The 21,299-nt window shown below is 39.0% G+C and overlaps 2 protein-coding genes across 4 annotated transcripts in view; one reads left to right on the top strand and one right to left on the bottom strand.

Annotated features, from left to right (window-relative positions):
* Nucleotides 1–21,299, bottom strand: part of LOC142032208 (uncharacterized) — a 185,060-nt gene that overhangs the window by 21,738 nt on the left and 142,023 nt on the right. The window lies entirely within an intron of this gene.
* SNCA (synuclein alpha) overlaps nucleotides 1–21,299 on the top strand; it is a 71,096-nt gene that overhangs the window by 6,784 nt on the left and 43,013 nt on the right. For all 3 annotated transcript variants that reach the window (XM_075045224.1, XM_075046831.1, XM_075046011.1), the window contains exons 3-4: nucleotides 1,859–1,900; nucleotides 10,156–10,301. In XM_075045224.1, coding sequence (XP_074901325.1) covers nucleotides 1,859–1,900; nucleotides 10,156–10,301 — 188 coding nt within the window. The remainder of the gene's footprint in view (nucleotides 1–1,858; nucleotides 1,901–10,155; nucleotides 10,302–21,299) is intronic.

The raw sequence follows: 21,299 nt of genomic DNA, 5'->3' as shown, positions 1-21,299 counted from the left end.
CTTAATATTAAGTATTCTGATAGACACACTGTAAGCCTGAAATCATGTTTAGTCTCTTTCTAGAAGTCACTAGAACCATCACCTGCTTGGATTCCAGTAAGCGTTCAAAGTGCTTTGCTGCTTCAGGTCTCATGGTGCTGCAAGATTGAGAACCAAAGTCCTAAACCAAGTGCTTAGACATTAACACTTTGGATTTAATAAAATGGACAATTCTTTCAATGGTAAATATTTTCAGTGAGAGAAAATAAGCTTTTTAAAAAGAGAAAATCAGAATAAAGGGGGAAAAAGACTTCTCAGCTTTTTAACCTCTTCATTAGCTAGTTAAAGGAACATGCCATTTTACTGGATGCAGTATTTGTTTTCCTCTTATTTATCACGGATTATTATTCTGCTCTTGCTCATGGATAACAGAGCCTTTTCAATGCTCTAATCAATCTGATAGTACTATAAATTCGTGGCTTAAGTTCCATAAATTGGCACTAGTAGCAAGTAGGACATATTGATGAATGAACTTATATTGTATTTCAGTGTTTGATTATATTATTGTAAAGAATTGTGGACAAAGTTGCTTTCTTCTAATATTTTTCTGGTTATATATTTTCCTCTAATATATTTCTGCTTATATCAGTTTGTATATGATTTTACACATAGTGTTAAGCTAAAATTATATAGATGTTAGAAGTGTAAAGTCAGAAGTATAAATTATAATGTGTAAAATACTGAATGACATACAGACAAAAGAAGTGAATTACAAATAAGGTAACTTCTGTGTTAGTAATAAAAAAAAAAAAAAAGACATCCTATCTCTGGCAGACTAGGGTAAGATGATAAGCTAGGAGCCATGAACTCTGTAATGCTTAATTGTTAAGCATCATAGTCCACAGATGGCTACTAATCCCTGAAATGTAGCCAGGTTATAAAACCTGACAAGGACAAGTAGAGCTCTGGTAGGGAGAAAGACATGGAATTAGGTTTTCAACAGCAATACGTGCTAATTTGTTTCTTTTCCCATTGAAGACATGAGAGATTGTTTCCTTTCATGCAGAGTGGTAACAAGTCATGGTATTTTTACATGGGTGTTCCAGATACGGTTTGGTCTTCAGGGTGGCAGAGTTACATTGCTTGCACAGGTCTTGCATTATGTCTCAGTCTAGTGCTAGCTCTAGATTGCTGTCTGCAGAATCTTTACATGTTGTCACATGTGCCTGTGGCAACGAGGACACTGGATGCGGCAGACCTTGGGTTTGACCCTGGTGGCATTTTCATGTTTGAATCCTATCTACTGTTTAATGTTTCCCTGTTCAGATTAATTTTTGTCTAAATCTGGCTAGCACTACCAGCTCCCCATGATTTTAACCTCTAGGTCTTTCTGTAGTTCAATAATGGTTGTTAACGCCTTCAAACTGAGATCTGGAGAAGAGTTATAAGATGAAATTGTAAGGATGTTCTGGAAACTTGGGCTCTGATCTGCAAAGACATGCGTTAGCCTCTTAGGATGTTAACAGTAACATGGTTTCTGTGCAGAGTCATCCATGTGAGTTTGCAAAGTGGGAGGCTTAATTAACACGGCTATTAAGAAAGTGGCAAGGAAGTCGGTATATACAAGAAAAAAAACCTGCCAAAGTGTTTCCAGTATTATTCGCCTTTTCCACAGTCAATACACATTCATGCAGTTGCTGCTTATTGATGGTTTTGCCCTTTCCCTCAGATTGAATTTCTCTTTAATTAATTCTAATAATCTTAGAAAATACTGTATGCAACTGTATGTAATCTGTATATTCATCCCTCTTTATCACCCATCTAGGCTTTACCAGTACTTAAGACATGTATTTTCAACATAATATTGTTCTTTGTTTAGGTTCCAGGACCAAGGAAGGAGTTGTTCATGGTGTCACAACAGGTAAGACAATTATCTCTTAATTTCAACTGCTTCCCTACGTTTGATTAACCAACCGTTTAGCTGTTTAAAATTCTGTGTATTTTTTTTGAGAGCACTCCAATTTATGAATCACAGAAAAACATAGAACAATGGAGAGGCAGAAAGCAACATTCATTTTGTCAAAACACATACACTGTTTTACAATCAAATATGTAAATTTAATATAGCTGTATGTGAGAAGGGTTTTTTGAGTGAAGTTCCCAAATCAAAGTCAAGCTGTACTAGTATGAGCCAGGAGATTAACAAAACCAGATTCCTAAACAGAAGGAAATAACTTGCTTTTGTGGAAATAGATAAATCAAGCATCTTTCTGTTGTTTATTGCCAAAGGTGAACTATTTGGTGCTGGAAAGTTAAACTAATTGGCATAAAAAAAGTGAGGTCTTTCTTAATTTTATTTGTTTGTTTATTTTTTGCTATGAAGAACTTTGACCTATAGAAACTGCAAGCCTGGCTTGGGTGCCCAGGCTTGTCTCCTTTGAGCTGAGGAGGCAGCAAAGGCGGATCTGGAGAAGAGGAATGCCACTGGAGGAGGACTGAGGAAGGCAAAGGGGGGAGGGATGGACTTGGGCATATGTCAGGAGGACTTTCATCTGCTGATCTGGGAGTTCATAGTCGGAAAGGGACCGATGCTAGTGGAAGAGGCGGGAATTACTGCAACAAACGAAGGAGGGAAAATAACATAGAAGGAGCCTCCTTCATACGGTAGGGACTGCAAGAGGTAGGTAGGAAGGAAGAACCACAGGGAGCGTCCGCAGTTAAGGCAAACGAGGTCAGCAGCGTGTCCATACTGAAGCCTTTTGGACTGCCTGCAGTGCAGCTGGGATGCAAAATGGAGTTTCGCCTCCACGGTCGCCAACTTGGCCCTGTCGTACAATCGCTGCTGTTCACCGCAGCCTGTGTGATCAGACCCCAGCTCCTGTTAAGCTGGCTGCCATGTAACTGCAGCATGGCCCGACTGCTGCCCAAGCCTCGCAGGCTGAGGAGCGGCAGGGGCAGACCGTGGCGTGGTGTGGGGCCTTCCCCCGCGCAGCTGAGCCCAGGCTGCGGCCGGCCACGCGGGTGATTTGCGGCGGCGGAAGGCACCCACCTGCCTGCCCGATGGCCGGCGGCTTCTCCCGGGAACTTAATACCCGAGTATCCCCTGTACTCGTAGTGGTTCTTCATCCCAGCCTGGGGTCTGTTTCCAGCAACGCACAGATAGTGTGGTTTCAGACAAGGTGTGCTTGTGGCACCGACAGTCATGCTGCCGCTGCAGTGTGGACGTGCCCCATTGCCCTCTCTGGTCCCACAAGATTGGTGTGACTCATCAGTGTGTCCCACTGGAGCTGGTTGGGTGGGAAGATCGAAGGGAAATAGCTTATAGGAAAGAAACAAATTCCAGAGTTTTGATAAACTGGTTTGGATTTTTCACAGTTATGAGGGTTTTGAAACTTTTTTTTTAGAACTACTAATCTCTCAGCAGCAACAGCACTTGCAAACTTTGAAGTTAATGCCAGGCATATATATTCACATTAGCGTTTCTACACAGAAGAGTAGTAAATTCACATTTCAAATTGATTTGCAGGGATCGTTTTAGGTGTGAACTGAAACCAGTAACCAATAATTCGTAGTAAGTGGCAAAATGAATGGAAGTCTTTGATCTCTACAGAGTGTGGGAAAGCCTCAGCTGACCATAGTGCATTGAATAGAATATGTAATTTCCTGCTGTAGAATGTGGGACTTCTGAAGATGTGAAGAAAATGCATGGCCAAGAACTTTAAGGTGTTTTTCCCCTAAGAAATTAGGAAACAAATAAGTAAGGGAGTAGAAAAGGATTTCTTCTTTCTTTTCTTTTTGTGTACAGCCAGTCTATCATTCACCTGTGCTCACATAAGCCAATGCAAAGGATGAACAACTGTAGGTAAACAAATGGCAGTACTTAATATCACAACCCACATAAATGGTTGAGAAGTCAGTCAAGAGTATTTTTAGTAACAAAACTGAACAGAACATCTATGATAGTCCTTCAGAGTTTAGCCTCAGGCTGAACATGCATGCAGTTATTACGAGGTTTGAAGTCGCAGCTTGTTAGACCTCAATTAAGAGAAATATTCAGAGGGATCATTACTATAACCAGTAGAGGATTGCAGTAGAATGAGATTTGAGACACATATATCTAATGTCACCACAGATGTGGGAACAGCAACTGACAGCACTAACAAGCAAGTTAATAGAGGTGGTGTTCACCAAGCTGGGCTGTGGTAGATAAAAGTCAAGGGCATTTGCATGTGTATGAAACTTGCTGAAGCGCTGGGACTCTGTAGTGGGCCTGCTTAGTGGGGAGCTTCTTTCCCTTCTGCGAGAAACAACCGATCTCAAATGCTGCGAGTATCCATCTTTATCTGATTGCAATATGTGTAGTGAGACAGGAAATTTTAAGTAGATGAATAGAATTTTTGCCAAATTTGAAAAGATGTTAAATTTTGTTCTACAAGATACAAAACAGACTATAAAGCCAAACATAAGGAGAGCACATCTGTTATGTGCTGTGCCTATGAATAGAAAATTCAGAAAAGTTACAGCTAATTTTAGGCAAAACAGTGGTCGCTCTTCACCCACTTTAGGAAATGGGTGACACAAAGTGAAACACCCAAAGCTTGGGAGTAATGGGTTCTGTGCCACAGTTTGCTTCCTTCTGGCCTATTAAACTGTTTGAAAGGAGTTCGGCTGTTGAATGAAAATGGAAAATGAATAGAGGGCATGCAGGTTGAAATGTGGCAGTGAGACGAGGAGACCTAATGCAAAATCCAGAGAGCATGGTTTCTAAAATGAAACAGGATGGGCCTGGTAGTACAAAAACAGAAGAATTGCTTGGGCACATATTTTAAAAATAAAAATTTTTTAAAATTGCAAGTCTATGAAGTGTTGTTCTGGCAAGCAGGGAAGGTAGGTAAAAACAGATTTGGGTTCACTGTAGTGATGCTATGAGATATAATGTGAAGACACTGAGAAATGCTAGTAAAGTCTTAGAAATCAAATCCATTTAAATCAATGCTATTAAAGTTGATGTGACAAACTGCCTTTTAGGGCACTTGTAGAGACCTACTTGTCTCTTTTCATAGGACTAGGAGTTTGCTGGTTCTGGTGGTCTTATGATGCACCGGTGTGTTAATATCATGTGCAACCTGAGGTGAAATAACACATTTTATGTGAATAAAAATGATTCAAGAGCTTGAAGGCAGTCAAATGCAAACTAAAAACTAAAATCACAGATCAAAATGAGTGTGTGCTCACAGTTGTGCAGTCAGTCCTCTCTTACTGTCTGAGTTCCAAGGTCTTGCTAGTTTTGCTATTTTTGAATAGTTTGTGGTTTAAAACCGTTTGCTGGTGAAGGGACTGGGAGCTGATGCACCTCAAAGTGCTGAACAGCTAAATACAGTTTTCAGTCAGTTGCTTTCCAAACCCAGAAATACTAGACAGATGTTTCTTGCTCTAAACAAAGTATGACCTGATTGTACCAGTTCTAGTGGCATCAAGACACTGTAAAATGAGGATGCCAGGCTGTGATTCGCCAGAATATGGTGAGCATGTTATTTGTCAGGTTACCCTTTCTCAGAACTTCTGAAGATGAAGTAGCTTTGCTTATTGGTTTTATGGGGTGTTAGCTTGTGTATCTGACTTGCCTGCCTAATTAACATGTCTAGTGGCCTTTGACTGTAAATGCATAGTTCATCAATCTTGCTTATCTCCCAGGGATAAGTGTCCAGAAATGTATAGTATCAAAGACGAAATATTTACAGTCTATTTCCTGATAATAAAAGTAAAGCACTGGTTTGTACAAAAGATCACGGCCAAAAAGCCCTTGATACTTCAACCAAGTGTCTGTTTCCTGAAGCTGAGTCAAGACACAATGTCAACAGTTACCGTAAGCAAGTGTTTTGCTTAATGCTTTTATCTGATCATTCTTGTTCTTCTTAACATTCTTAGTCAGTGGTATTCCTGTTGTGTTTGTTTTAACTCCATCAGGTATCTTTCAGTAAATTGTATGAATTAAAGACACCCCCCCCCCATGTATTTATGGCTTCTTTGTAAATGAATTCTTCAAGTACCTAAGGCAACCTTATTGTCTGAAATACACATTCAAAAGTATATTTAGTGCAGTAAGAGTAATTTCACGAATTCAGAGAAAGCCTGTGGTTTTCATCCACTTTTCTTGTTCTAAATTGAAAGCAATTAGTTCTCATTTTGAATTGCTCCAAAGGTTTTATATTGATATCATGTATTACCCAGTTGTCTATAAAAAGTAGGGAAAAGAAACCTTCAGTGCCAATGATTTTTGCACAGTACTATAGTCAGTATTAGAACTTCAGTTTCAAAGTTAGCCTTGGCATGGTCATTGTACACCATCCCGGGATCATTTACTGGAATGGACAGTCTCTGCATAGATGGACAGAAGTAATCAGGTCATAGCATGGCAGAGCTCTGCAGAAGCTGATTTACTCTGTTTCTCTGCACTGTGATGAAAAGCAGACATCAACTTTAGAAAGACTTAATGGCTTAAGATCATTAAACAACCAGGTATTCAGATTAATTTAATTAGTTGCTATCAACCCCCTGCATTCTGAACTAATTTGTTTGTGCGCACTTAATGCTTTTCCCCTGTTACTACTTCGTGTAAGCAATAAAATACATGAGGCTGGAAACCTATTTTGTTTTTTCTTCTCCTGTTGCTAGGGTTTCAGAGCTGAAGGGTCACCAGGCTGGAGCTTATTTACAAAGTCACTCTGGTAAAAGGGACTTTGATGGTGTTTAGGTATTCCTTAGAGACAGGAAAGAAAACTTTCTCTTTCTCCTACTAGTATGAGTGCTTTTGCACATCTGTGCTATGTGTATAGTTTGCTGAATTTATCTTCATGACTCTGATTTCTGAAGCAGTGTATGAGAGAGCTTTCATGGTACCTCCTGTGTCAGCTTTCTTATGCTATGTCTGTGTGCTGGTTTGTCTGGGATAGAGTTAATTTTCTTCATAGTAGCTAGTATGGTGCTATCTTGTGGATTTGTGACCAAAACAGTGCTGATAACACAGAGAGGGATGTTTTAGCTATTGCTGAGCAGTGCTTGCACAGAGTCAAGGTCTTTCCTGCTTCTCACACCGCCCCACCAGCGAGTAGGCTGGGGGTGCACAAGAAGCTGGGAGGGGACACAGCTGGGACAGCTGACCTCAACAGACCCAAGGGATATTCCAGGCCATATGACATCATACTCAGCAATAAAGCGAGGAGGAAGGTTGGCTGGGGGGCCGCTGTTCAGGGACTAGCTGGGCATCCGTCAGTTGGTGGTGAGCAATTGTTTTAATTTGCATCACTTGTCTTTCTTGGGTTTTATCTCTCTCTCTTTGTTATTTTCCTTTTCATTACTACTTTAAAAAATTATTTTATTTCAATTATTAAACTGTTCTTATCTCAACCCATGAGTTTTCTCACTTTTACCCTTCCAATTCTCTTCCCCCCCATCCTGCTGGGTGCTTAGTTGCTGGCTGGAGTTAAACCATGACAGTCTGAAATAAAAGCAATCTTAAATGTACTGCTTTTGTTACTCCTTCTATCAGGTATCTTCTTGTTGTGCCAGTAACAGTGTTAGTGGCCTGATTCTTTGGGGTTTTTTGTTTGCATGTGCTAAGCCCTTTCTAGGGTAATGTGGGTTTGGGAGGAGAAAACAGAATTCAGACAGAGCCTTCCCAAAACACTCTAATAGTGGGAATGGCAGCCACTGGGTAGTTACTCCTGGTAGGTGGTCATACTTGCCATGACAACATAGTCTGAGAAATGTGGGTTTAATAGTGGCATCGGGAGTTAGGTGTTTTGTATTGCAGCATCCACAATGCATTCAATTTCACTCTATTTCTTGATATTTTGCTTTTGAGGTGCAGTTTTTTTAAGATCTTGAGATAATGAAAGTAATTATGACTATTGACAATGAACACAGTGCAACCATGCTCTATCATTTTATCAAAAGCAAGGAGTCTGCTCAAGAGCAGCTGAGCATGTGATCCTTTGTCAGCACCGAGCCTGCTGAATTTGTCTCTTTTAAATGTTCTGCCTTTCAATGTATTTTGGAAGAGGGAGTTTTCAAAATAGCATATGTCACTTACATAAATCAAGGTCCTTTTCCTTGTATGGATCTTCTGTTGGGTTTGTTTTTTTCTTTTTTCCTTCTCTCTCAGAAAAGTAATGAGACAGAGGAAAAATAAAAAGCAATACTGAAATTTACCCCAAACACGTCTCTTTCTTTTATTTATTTTTTACATTTCTTGGAGAATATCACTTTAAAATGTATTTTTGCAAGATGCTACTTTTTTTTTTACATAGCTCTGTGTGAGATTTCTTCTTGCCATTCTAAATAATATGAAAGTGTTAACAAGTTTCCGTCTCATAACATTTCTCAGTTTGTTTCTGAAAGACTCCATACACAATCTCATCTTAACATTCTTTGGAAGATATGACATGTTACTAGTACACACACCTTAAGATATGTGTTTGCAAGAACTAGTGAAAAACTTCCTATATAAATTTTATGTGTAGAATCCAGAGCTTTTTATAGTCTGTAGCTGGTAATAATCAAATGGGGCATCTTAATAGAGGTCTTTCTGCACTTGCTAGCATTATGTCAAACCTTCCCTGAGGGCAACATTTGCTTTTCAGCAAAGCCCACTTTTGATTATTTTTTTTTTTCTGGAAAAAGCATGGCAATAGAGTACTGGATGGATACAATGAAATTTCTTGTGAATTTGTATCTTATTAGCATGTATAGGTTGGAAGATATTTGGAACAGACTTTTTCTGTTTCTAATTTCAGACTCTGTATAGTCCATTGTTGTTCTGCTCTATAATGAAAGCTTCTGGTTTTGGTTGTAAAAGAGGGAATACTCAATCAGTTACTATCTTTAGTTAGAATGAGCGTTAAATGATCTGCCTCCATTTTCAGTCAGCAGATATTTATTATTTGGGTCTTTAATAAAAATCACATATTAGGCACATGTTGTACCTTTCTAGCTTTTTCCTAATTGTTGTTATTTAATGTCAATCATAACAACCTATACTGCATGCCCTGTGATATGGGCAGCTGATACTCTTTATGTAAGGAATTAAATCTAATTTATCCATAGAAAGTCTTCTCTTTGTGTGTGCTTCCCAAAAAAGGGTGGTCTATCTGCCAAGCAGAATCCATGCTGTGCTCAGGGTGGAAATAGAGCTATGAATACATTTTATGGATCAGATGGGATTTGGGCTAGAGGAAATTATAGGATTAGTTAAAATTACAAAACTATATGCTGGATGTTTTTGAAGAACAGTCCCTTGTTTAGAAGAGTAAATGTGTTTCTAGCTGAAAATCTGCCTGTGTAACTTGAAGGCATGAAGTCATCCCATCTCTTTTCTTAGAGCAGTTTCACTACAGTGCAAACTGCTGTCAGAAAGAGCCCTTGGGGATGAATGAGCAGAAAGAACCCAGTGATATTCTGAAAGGTAGAATGGCAACTGCTGATGTACATGTAGGCTAAATGAGTTGTTGTTTCCCTGCATCTTGGAAGTTAACTATTAATCTATTTTGCTTTGGCATCTTTGGCATTCGATCTTTTTGTAGATTAGTATGTAATAGATGGACACATCAGCAGTGGAGCAAAAAATCTCAGAGAATCGGATAAAAGGTTGTATTTGAAATTCTCTGGTTGAGTAACAGTAGCTCTGCTTATTAATCAAGTGTATTTTAGAAAATAAAAATAAAAGAATAATCAATGGCTTCTGAGTCTAATGTAAAAAAATCTTGTCTTCCATGCCCTGTAACATGTAGCAAGTGTTTGGTGGTCTAAGTGGAATACATTTCCAAACTGGGATATATTGAATGCAATTATTACATGTTACACAGCGAGTTGGGCATTATAAGGGCCCTTAAGTAATGACTTTTCTTCCCTAAATTACGTACAGCTAGGCATGAATGAAAATGTCAAATGTCTTTCACATGGAAGAAATTGAGCCACAAATAAGGCTTGTTTTTACCTCTGCAGCTCCAGTGTTACTAGATGGATAGTCTCATTTTTGAAGATCCACTTGGGGAACACAAAGTGCAATGACCTTATGGCTCTTCATGATGTTGAGCTGTCAGTGATAGATATGATTCTCTGAAAAGCTTACAGCTCCCAGAGCTGTAACGTGTTTTTCCGTCTTCTGCTTCTCCTCAGTGGCTGAGAAGACCAAAGAGCAAGTGTCTAATGTTGGGGGAGCTGTGGTGACAGGAGTGACGGCAGTGGCCCAGAAGACAGTGGAAGGAGCAGGGAACATTGCTGCAGCCACTGGCTTGGTGAAGAAGGATCAGTTGGCCAAACAGGTTTGTTTATTTACAGTCTTTTCCAGGTGAAGAAGTGAATGATGAGTGGCCTCCCTGAACTGAGGGGCAGATGGAGTGTTTTCTTTTGTGTCTGCCAGTGGTATGAATGCAGGATGATTTGTGTTATGCTAAACGAAGTAACAGCAAAGAAAATGTCTGCTGTTTATAGTTTGTATTTTGAGTGACTTCCAGGATTTGGGAACTGGAGTAGGATTGGGCATGGAACTTTACTATTCTGAAAAGTCTTAGCAAGTTTGGATCACGGTTGGAAGTGTGATCTAGTGCTGATTCTGAACTTGGCAGCCTCTAGTTGGGGGCCAGCAGCTGTAGGGTTGCTGTACAGTTGAATGGGAAGATAACTTTTTTCCAAATAACTCAGGATTGAAAAGCAACCTGCTAGAGCTGAAAAGTCAAGGCAGCAAATCTCAGGTTTAACAGCACAATTTGTATCCTTTGCAGATGAAGAGCAGAAGGGTTTGTGTACCAATCCACTAAATGGTTACATACATGGCATTTGAAGTCTAGATCTAGCTATAGAGTCACTATCTTCCATTAATATAGTGACACAAACTCAAAAATGCCTCCAAACTGTTCTGAACTCTTCAGATTAAATTTTCTCTAGCTCATGCTATAAAACACTCTGTAGATATTTTTATTCCAGCACCAAGGTGAGCATTAAGTATTTGCATAATACTAAGCGTTACTACATTTTTGTTGCTGATACACTGCAGTTATATACTTCCACTTACACTGGGTAAAATGTGACCCCAAATAGCTGGTGGGAACAACGCTTTAAAACGTGTATATTGTTGTTTGGAGACAAAAATAACCCAGAAGAGACAAATACATCCTTTTGTGCTGTTTTCTGTATGAACATTTAAGTGTTAGAAAAAAATAGGATTATGAAGAATATTAGTATTTGCACAAAAATATGGGTGTCTCATGGATTTAGCATGAAAAAGTTCTGTGGTGTATCTTATTTCCAATTAGTGTCCAGAGGAGCTGTTAAAATTGAATCCTTAAAAACTCTTCTTTATCATTATCTGTTATTGAAGTGAATTCCTGTCTGTCTGACAAATCCTATTGGTGCTTTAGTTTGGGCGGAATAAAAGGGGTATTACTTTGTGGTAGGCATTCACTCCACTGTGGTGGATTGGTCTTGAAAACATCTCACAAGCAGTTTTATTCTCTTTCAGAGCATTTTTCCTGGGGGGCTTTTTAGTCCTTTTTTGCTCAGCTATAAGTAAAATGTTGCTTTTGATGTGGCCATGATTCTTTGTAAAAGCTGTGTTGAAGATTTGCAGAATTGAGTATCTAATGAACTGCCAGGGGTTACACGAGTATGGCATGGCCACAGTAGTCTATACCCTTAGTTTCTGCTAAAGCTCTTTCGTAGTTTTACGCTGAGAATATTTTTTTCTGTTTGTAGATCTTCAAACTCAGTGTCATAAGGATCATCGTTGCCGTAACACACGATTACCTACTTTAGTATTGACCATACCTAATATGTATATATTAAGATTAAAAAAATAGATCCTTATAATTATAGAGTATGAAGCAAATCTCTGCTGACTTTCATTTAATTCTGTTCTGTATATTGTAAAGCTTAAATATGAGTCATGATGGCTGTAACAGAATAAAGTCACATCTGTGAAATTAAAGGACATCCATAATGTACATGCATATTATCCCGTAGCCCTATAAATAACATCATTACTCTGAACTGGTGCTTTGTTCTTTAGATACGCAAAACCATTCATTTGCTTCTTGATACTGGTATTTTTAGAATGAGATTCTCAGTCATCTATGCAGTATCGCTATCTAGCTGATTAGTATCTACAGCTCCTAGCAGGCTGCTCTGCCTCTCTGTCTCCTACTGGTTTTGCAAGGGATAAGTAGCCATTTCGAAAACGTTAACATCAAAATTTAATCATGTAAAGATATTCTACAGCCTAGTATTTCTGCATTTCTGTGCAGTTCAAAGGTCCACAAGATTGATTTTTCTTGGATTTTCCAGGTAAACTGACAGTTGGGTGGGGACCAGGCATGGGCATTCAGAATACCAGTAGGACACAGGTCCCTTGTAGGAAACAGGGTGGGTCTTGGTGAAATAAGAGAAGGTGCCAACCAGGTATATAATTGAAATATCAATGTAACTTTGTGTATTTTATCTCTGGAAGATTATGTCTCTTAAGGCTGTGATATCTTTAGTCTACTCTAAACTGGGAGTAAGAGACCACAACTAGCAAATTCATTCCTTGTGCTTAAGTAGGGCTAGCAGTGCCTTTGGCAGATTATTCTTCCTATGGACATCTATTTGGGATAGTCCTAAAGCAAATAGCTGTATATCCCATGTGCAAGATGAACACTTACCCTGCTTACACAGTGTAAGCAAGTAATGGAATTTGACAGGGAATTGCAAATGAAGCATATCCATTAAAAGTGGATAGAAGCATGATTACAGGCTGGATTTCCACAGAAGACTAAAAGGCATTAGCCAATATTCGGTTATTTTAGTTGGCTTCTAAGCTTGTGACAAATGTTTTCTTCCAGTTCACACGGACCCACATAATCGAGTCCCAATCCTCCAACTGAACATAGAAAACAGTGACCTCCTGAGATCCCTTCCAACCTGAACTATTCTGTGAACTGCTATAAACTCAGCCTCCATCCAACTGGAGGAGTTTGCTTCATTGCCATCAATTACAGGATCAGGGACTGTGAAATAAGTATCAGCTGCCTCAAAACGTGTCTGGAAGCCCATCTAAACTAATGGTCATTGCTGGGATCTGCTACTAGTGATCTGCTTGCTTGTGTGAAAGCCTGTAGTCTTGCGTGGTGACTGGCATTTTTCTTGTGCCTTGATGGAAGTTTGGTTTTGACTTTCAACTCATTGAAAACAGTTGTAGCGTTTCTTTACCTGTGGATACAACAATATTCATGCAAAGGAAATACGAAGCAGATTCTTGGTGCAATCCTTTCTCAATAAGTTTGTTCAAGGTTGCCTAGTGCAGCCTTTAATGCTGGTGTGCTTTGGACCCTGAAGAACAGGTTTAACCATCCAACTGAGGCCAGGCTGGAGGGCTGCTGTCACACCACACTGTCACTTACCCACCCTTTAGCTGGTGTAAGCAGGCAGCGCAAAGTGACAGCTGAGACGAGTGAGTGACAGAGCTGACTTGATAGTGCCCATGTGAGGACTGCCCTGGGGGATTTACGCTTTGGCAGAAACTCACTGCTTAACACAGCAAGGGTAGTGGCAGCTAGGAGGCTTGTATTCATTTTAGAAGGGTTAACATGCTGCAAGTAGCATTTTAATAAATGACAAAACAATTCTTAAGATTATTTAGATTCCAAAAGTTCTTTCATGCATTGCCAGCATGCATCTACTCAAAAATTATTTCTAATGCACATTGCATTTAGCATAGAGCCTATTGAAAATGGATTAACTCTTTATAAACTAGTTAAATTTGGGCCTAATTTTAAAATCTGCCCATAATAATGCTGTTCTTTGTAATCACCGGGACTCTTCCTGGAAGCAGAAAAGAAGTTGCTTTTCTTTTTCATGCTTTCTTCTCTCTGTTAAGAGAAGATGATAAACTGAAATACTGGGTTATACAGATAAAACATTTGCTTTAAATTTATTCTGTGCCAGTGCATGTTTTATTTCTGTGTACAGTGTGAGTGTGCTTCTATATTAATTGAGTAAAAAAAAAAAAGGAAGATTAATGATAATTACTTTTACTGTAGAAATGAACATGGTTTTTTCCTAAATTAAGAAAGCTGTGAAATCCTTTGAATATTCTATTTTCAGCTTAGTATGAGCATATAGATCCAGATAGCATGGGGGGGCACTAGTTAGTGAATATCTAGTATATAATATTGCCTGAGAACAAAATGTGGATTATAAAGTTTATTATTTTCAGATAGGTAATTAACTAATTGAGGTTCTTAACCTCACTAAATTCACATCATTTGGTTCTCTAGCATCTCAAGAATAAACATCACTGTAAACACAAACATAAAATTACAGTAGCAGATAACATACAGATAGATAATGTACTTACAGAGCAGATAATATAACTCGTTGGTTTAATTACCGAGCTTTCAGGGAAAAGACGATCGTAAGTGGGAAGACTGTCAGTTTAGGCACTAGGCATTTTTTTCCATAGAAAATACTATATGACTAAAAGGCCTTGTTAATTGCATTTAACATGAAAAATAATTTAGAAGAATGAAAGCGATGGTAACTTTGCCATATCTTCTTCCCCCTCATCCCAGCCTGTATTTCCTGGGACTTGTTAGAAGCCAAACACTGTCCTCACATAAATATTCAGTGCAGTGGAACCCACAGGTATAGATTATTTCTTGTATTATTACTTTCCTTGGTCAGAATAGCTAGTCTTATGAACAACTGAATTTTTCCATTTTTACATTGCTTAGGGCCAGGATGAATCCACACTGGGGAATCACCATAATCAAATATACCAATATGTAAGGAGCATTTTTCCTCCTTTTTACACAGAAGCACCACGAGACATTGTGCGCTGCTGAGAATAAAGACATCATGAAACACCTTTTAATTTTGATGAAATGAGAGCAACTTAGCTTTGATTAAGATACCAAGCATCACAGTGTACTCCAGCCAGCTATTATTTGTTCATTTGGGCAATCTTTCTGGGAGAAGGGATGCAAATCCTGTAAGTGCCTCTGAAGATTCGTCTCTTTTTCAGTGGCAGAATGGAAGTTTCACTTCTAATTTATTAAAAGCCCATTTTGAAATGCAAGCAATATCTCATCTTTCAAAGGTTTCTGTTCTGTCTTGTTGCAAACTAAGATTCCCAAGTGTTCCCAAAAAAGTGTTAATTACCACCTGTAGTTTAAAAAGAAAAAAAGCTGAATATGAAATCTTTATTTATTGCACTTTACATCTTGCATTTAAAAAAATGCAGAGATCTGTTTAGAAACCCTTCTGTAAAAATCCTATGTGGAAATAACTAGAAACTTGGGATTGACATTTGGCTTTTACCAAAGTTATCTTGGGTAGCAGTCCCTGAAGTTTAAATGCCTAACGTTAAAGTCTCCAGCACTGTTTTAGTAGCCCCCTTGCTACCTGCATATGAGATAAATGCCTTGCTTAGTGCTTGAAAAAGCTCAAACAGGCATTTTCTCATTTTGTCTCTTTATCTCTTTGAGATATATTTTGCATATTTTATTTCCTACTGTGCCATAATACTGACATGCTATGGAAAATTCTTGAAACTTTTTAAAAACTGATTTTTTTAATGTGCTTTTTTGTAAATAAGGTTCCAGAAATAGGTCTAATCATGGCAAAATTTTGGTTTAGGTGGAACCGTGCATTTTGATAGAATATGAATATCTCCTAGTTTTCTGACCATGTTCACACTCAGTATACTCTACAGAGTGCTTGGCTTGTTAAAGGATCACTGTTGCCCATCTTCTTTCCAGTCCGTAGGTGAGTCAGTTAATCTTGAAAAACTTACCTCGGAAACACAAAGGAAAAGCTACTGAGCAGACATACACAATTTACGTCTTCAGAAAGGGTGTTAGGGAGTTTTTTCACCTTTCCATTACATTTTATGCTTTTAGGCAGCTGGTGTCCCAAAAGGCCAGTAGACCCAAATGAAAAGCAGGACAGTTAAGTGCAAGGTACATGACACTTAAACCATTGTTCTTTTGTTGGAATAAGCAGGTTTATTCAACTCCCCTAGAAGTTATTATGAGGAAAAACTCAAGCCTTGAATTAAGCAAAGAAACTTTAATAAGATTTTAGTTTGGCAAATGCAGAAATAGCCTCCACCCAATTAACTTCTGGAGTTGGTAACTTTCCTGTAGACACTGTAGAGCAAGCAGGCTGCCAGGGTGCAGCAACATCTAATTGCCCCCCTCAACTACTTCTTGCCATTTATGGCTCTAATATAAGGTCACAGTAGAGAATGGGTAAGTTTCTGATTAAATATATGTGATCCCTAGCAAGTCTGCTAAGCAGCCAGAGGTCTAACCCTCTACACTTGAGCTGAGCCATGCCAGTTCTGCCTTGCAGTGCAGTGCAGGGGGGTGGGATTTTTGGTTGTTCAGGGTGAGGCCAACCACAGTTCTCGTGTGACACTCTTGCTTGGTTTGTAGGAGCAATTACAGCAGTGGTTTGGAAAGCTTGCATACTGTGGTTTCTGGTAGGATAACTAGCAGACAGTAAATCTTCCTCAAGGAAGCCAAAGTGTTTTAGCTGATGTATAGGAGAAGGCCTGCTCAGGTTGTCACAACTAAACATCAAGCAGACAATACTTGCTTTCTTATTTCTATTTAAATCAATGCGTGAAGAGCACATAGTCTGAGATAGGTTTTACTTTTTCCCTTACTGTTCTATTTCTTTATCTATGCATAATGTATGAGTGACTGCTGCAAAACAGAACGGATATTTAGCAACAATTAGCAATGTTTCCTTTTTTAATGTATGTAGATGGATTGAGAATGGAAGAATGAGGAGAGAGGTTCCCCATTAGGGGATCCACATTGCTCAGGAGCTGAATCACAGAAGACCCTTCTTAAGAGAAAGCATTTGTTAGCTGTTTCTTTGAATTAATGAAGGAAGTAGGACTGTCGGTGAACTGACATATCTCTTTGATTGTAGCATAGCTGGACTAATTTATTTTGGTAGGGCCTTTCTTACTGGTCACAGAATTAATGATGGTGTATTGTATTAAAACATCTGTAACGTTAATTCTGTAAAGCTAATCCATATTCTTGAAACAGGAAACTGATTTATTATAAATAATAAGGCACCCGTAGGTAGGCAATATTAAGGTTTTGAATCTGCTTTATGTACACAGTCAAATCTCCCCCTCATGACAGTGCACGTATTTTTTGGATGGGAAAGCTCAGGAATCATCTGGGTTGTACAGAGGTATGAATGTCAGTAGACTTGTCAAATTGCATTACGATCCTGTATGAATGCTCTGTATTGGAATGCAAGTGGCTTTCATTCAATAATTTGTAATTTTTTTCCAAAATAAATTCAACAGTCACAGTTGAGGCCACTTAATGTAATTACATTAATACGGTTCTGTTTTCCTTTCCTATGTTTCCACATAGGCAAGCCCGTCGTGTGTAGCTTGGTATATGTTGATACTGCATAATGGCACTGTAAAGAACAGTACAGAGTGCTTGAAGCAGACTCTAATGTTTACAAGCAATTTTATTTGGTAAAATGTGGAAATGATGCCCACAGAGAACAGATTGATAAATAGGAAGGCTACAGAAGTCACAAAGCCAGCAAGGAAATCCCATGTTTTTCTTCTGCCTTTCTTTTTCTTTATGATAAGATCTTACCTGTCACTTCCTGCTCAGCAGGTATGTGTACATTCTGGTAGCACTTCTGGACATGAGTAGCTTAATTTTATTTTACTCTGAATACCACCATTTGAAATGTTTAAAATTAGGCCAGGCAAGACAGAGATGAATATGAACAGAAAATAACAGTCCTCAGGAAAAAAACAGATGGATGACTTCAGGTAAGAGTGCTAGAGTTTCTGTGTTTGTTGAAGAGAGTGTTGAAGTGCTGGGAGGATTTTGAATTGCAACCTGTGCTTGCCCTTCCTGGTTAGCAGAGAAAATGCCTTTCCTGCATGGGGGCACGTTGTCAGTATTTTTTCTCAGAGGGCAAAATAGCAGTATTGAAAGGAAGACCATGTTCTCTGTGTCAAAGCATTTCCATGCATTGCCATCTGTGACTCGAGCAGAACTTGAGTTGAGTCACAAGGGAAGAAAACGTTTGTGGTATTATCTAAATATCCTGGAGGTTATTGTTCTTCATTAATTTGGGAACAAATATGAGTTTAATGTAAAGGTCTCATGAGTTTTCCTGCTTTCCTAATGGCTTTCATGCTGTGAGATAACATTTTAGTGCAGACTAATGTTCCGGGTCTACCTGCTGCCTTCACTACTTCTGACCATAATGTATTCCTAATTGCCTGTGGAGGAATTAAGTTGAGGAGCTTTGGGGTGGTATCATAGTGCTTCTTGTTTTCTAGCAATTGCTCAACCACAGATATAGCTTTGACCCTGGAGAAATAAAGTACCCCCATCCTTAAACTGAATGTGCCTATCTCTCTTAATCTCAAAGAACAGGAATTGTTTGCTAGCTGATAGAAGGGTGAACACATTCTCCACTAGGAATTGTTCATATGTCAGAGATAGCAGAACACAAATTTTCATTTCTTTTTCTTTAACTTGTGAGGGAGAAGCAAAAGACACTCCCCATCCTTTTACCAGAAGACTGACTTTTGCATTTATTCTAAGGGTTTACTTGTCTGCAGGCTATGCTTTTTTTCCTCCCTCTTGTGTTCTTTACTCCGGTCTCCCTTCCGCCTCTTAGATCCTCCATCTCCAATTTTCTTTCTAACTAACCTGATATGCCCCTGTAACACGTTCCAGACTGCTGTGTTTGTCTCCCCTGCGTGTATATGGCCATTGCATTATGCAAGTTTCCCAGGCTAACGTGGGACCGGTTCTGTTTCAGTGCCCTGGTCTTTCCTATGCATCCATCTGTGGGATTTCATGCAGTACCCACAGAAATGGTTTGGGGTTTTTTTTTCCTGTTCTAAGTAGTTGCCAGTCCCATGTTAAATATTCAAGAAGGTGCTGCTTGCTGAGAGGAATATGTTTAAGTTCATTTGGGGAGGATTCATATTCATGCCAACTATTCCTTTTCTTGACCACTGTTGTGTGAAAGATTTGCCTGTTTCAGATGGGAAGTAATTTTATGTAACCCATGATAGTTTGGCAAACTTAATAGGAGCATTTTCGTGCAACTTAAGGTACAGGTTTTATAAGCTTGCAGACATTACTGGGTTACAATAATGGTCTCCTTAGCATCTTCTGCCATGTTTCAGTGTTTCTTTCCTCCACTGGCCAAGAGAAAGCATGTAAGCCTTGGAAGGTAAGGAGCTTAAATGTGATTCATTCAGTGCCTATCTGGAAGTCATTATCTTCAGAGGATTTGTGATGATAGCTGATGCCATTTGCTGATATTGTAAAAGCCAAACATTGCAGCTGGAGGGTTTTTTTTAGCTAGCAATGAAAGTTTATGGTACTGGAGTGACATTTTGGCAAAGCACCACAATGTGTGTTTATGTCTGCCAGTCTCTATTCAGCAAAGCACTGCAGTGGGATGCTTAATAGGTATGAGTGCCAAATTGGAGTCCTGGATTGGTGTGGTGGTGAGGGTTGTATAAACTTCAAAATGATTTGGGACCGAAGTGTGGAGGAAACACATCTCTGTGGAGAAATAGATTAATCTGTAGTTTCAGAATATCAATCCAATGTCATCTCCTAAAAAAACATAAACAAATAAACCCCACCTGTAGGTTAAGGAGAGGGAGGAAGAAAGAAAGAAAGAAGGCAGAATGCTTTTGTTAGGATTACCTAATTATTAGTACTATTAGTAGAAAGGAAGTTTATGTGAGGACTGGTGATAATCAGCAAATACCAGTAGCATATGATACAAGTTATTTTGGTGGCTATTTTTACCACCGATAGAACTTCCTAAAGAATCTGTGGGTTAATAAATAAAAGCTTGTACATAGTCTGTGGATGTCTGGGACTTCTTCAAAGCTGCTAGCACATAATGAAGGAGAAGAGATGACCCATATTTTCTACAGTAAACTGTCATTAAACTGTCTGGCTCTTATGTGCTTTCAGCTGTGTTAAATCTGTCCCTTAGAGAAAGTTAAGTGGCCTGTGTAAGGATTCTTACCAATAATTTTTCAGGTTTTAAGTACTTGTCTCAAAGAAAGTGTTTCAAAAGCTTCTGTGATATACCTGGAGACTGGAATTTGCTATTGGAGAAAGCTACATTGAATGTCTCAAATACATCTGAAAATTTAGATTGCAAACCCTTTTTTGACAGTGGCTTGTCTAATGCAAAATACGCCCTGTGAGGAAACTGGAGGTGTAAGCTGCTAAAGTTGTCTTCTAAAAAACTGTGCTTTTTACAAGAGTGAAGCAGGCAGAGAACCTGATTCTGAAATGTATTGGACATATTGATTGCCCTCCAAGCTTTTGGTGTTAGCTTTCAGAGCTGTTTGCTCATGCTTTGTTAGCACGTGCCCAGGAGGTTTGCCAGGCTTGGGTCAGAAAAGTCAAAATGAAGCTCAAGATGAGGAGACACAGCCAATAAAGAATTTTTTTTGCCCTGCTTAGTAGGTTAGCTACGAACAGAAAGAGGAGCAGTCTGTAACTGCACTTCCTTCAGAAGCACATAAAACAGGATTTGTGCCTTTGAAGCTGCTTAATCCGTCTGTCCCACCTCCCACTCCATCCTGCGTGGAAGGGGCATCACCTAGAGCAGCTGATACCCTGCCAGTATTATGTCAGCAACCCATATTTCTTCTCTGGGTCTGTGGGACGAAGCAAAGGCTCTAGGCTTTTTTTGTCTGACCTTTGCTATACCTTTTCATTGTGAAATGTAATCCTTTCTTCATGTGCTATTACATGTAAAGAAGTATGTGGGTTTGTGGGTTTTTTCCTTACTAATTCCTTGTGATGATTTTAGATTCCAAAGGGTGCACTCTGGTCTAAACAGACATGCATTGCCCTGGAGTGGTGTGAAAAATTCAATTAAGGTGTCAGGGAGAGGATCACTCATAAGAAATGTGTTCTTATCTGTAGAGACAGTATTTCTAACAGGGAGTGTCCATTTAAGCTGAAGAAGAGAAGATGCCAGTGGTTGAAACAAACTATCACATCTAAAGAAAATTTTTTTTACAGCTAGGAATGCAAAATATACTTGGGGAAGGAAATTACAAGGGCAACTGAGCTAGGGTAGAGAACACTTAAGACTTGGAGCTTCTTTTAATTTTGTGTGAGCCTTTAGGAAGGAGGCTGGAAGCTGTAAAACCTGTTAGCAGTTCTGGTATTAAGAACTGACTATGAGCTTTTGATTGCTTCTAATGTAGAGTATTTATAATTAATTAAGCT

This window comes from Buteo buteo, chromosome 1 (assembly GCF_964188355.1).
Source record: "Buteo buteo chromosome 1, bButBut1.hap1.1, whole genome shotgun sequence".
Classification (NCBI taxonomy): Eukaryota; Metazoa; Chordata; class Aves; order Accipitriformes; family Accipitridae; genus Buteo; species Buteo buteo.
This window is presented reverse-complemented; position numbering and strand designations above follow the sequence as displayed.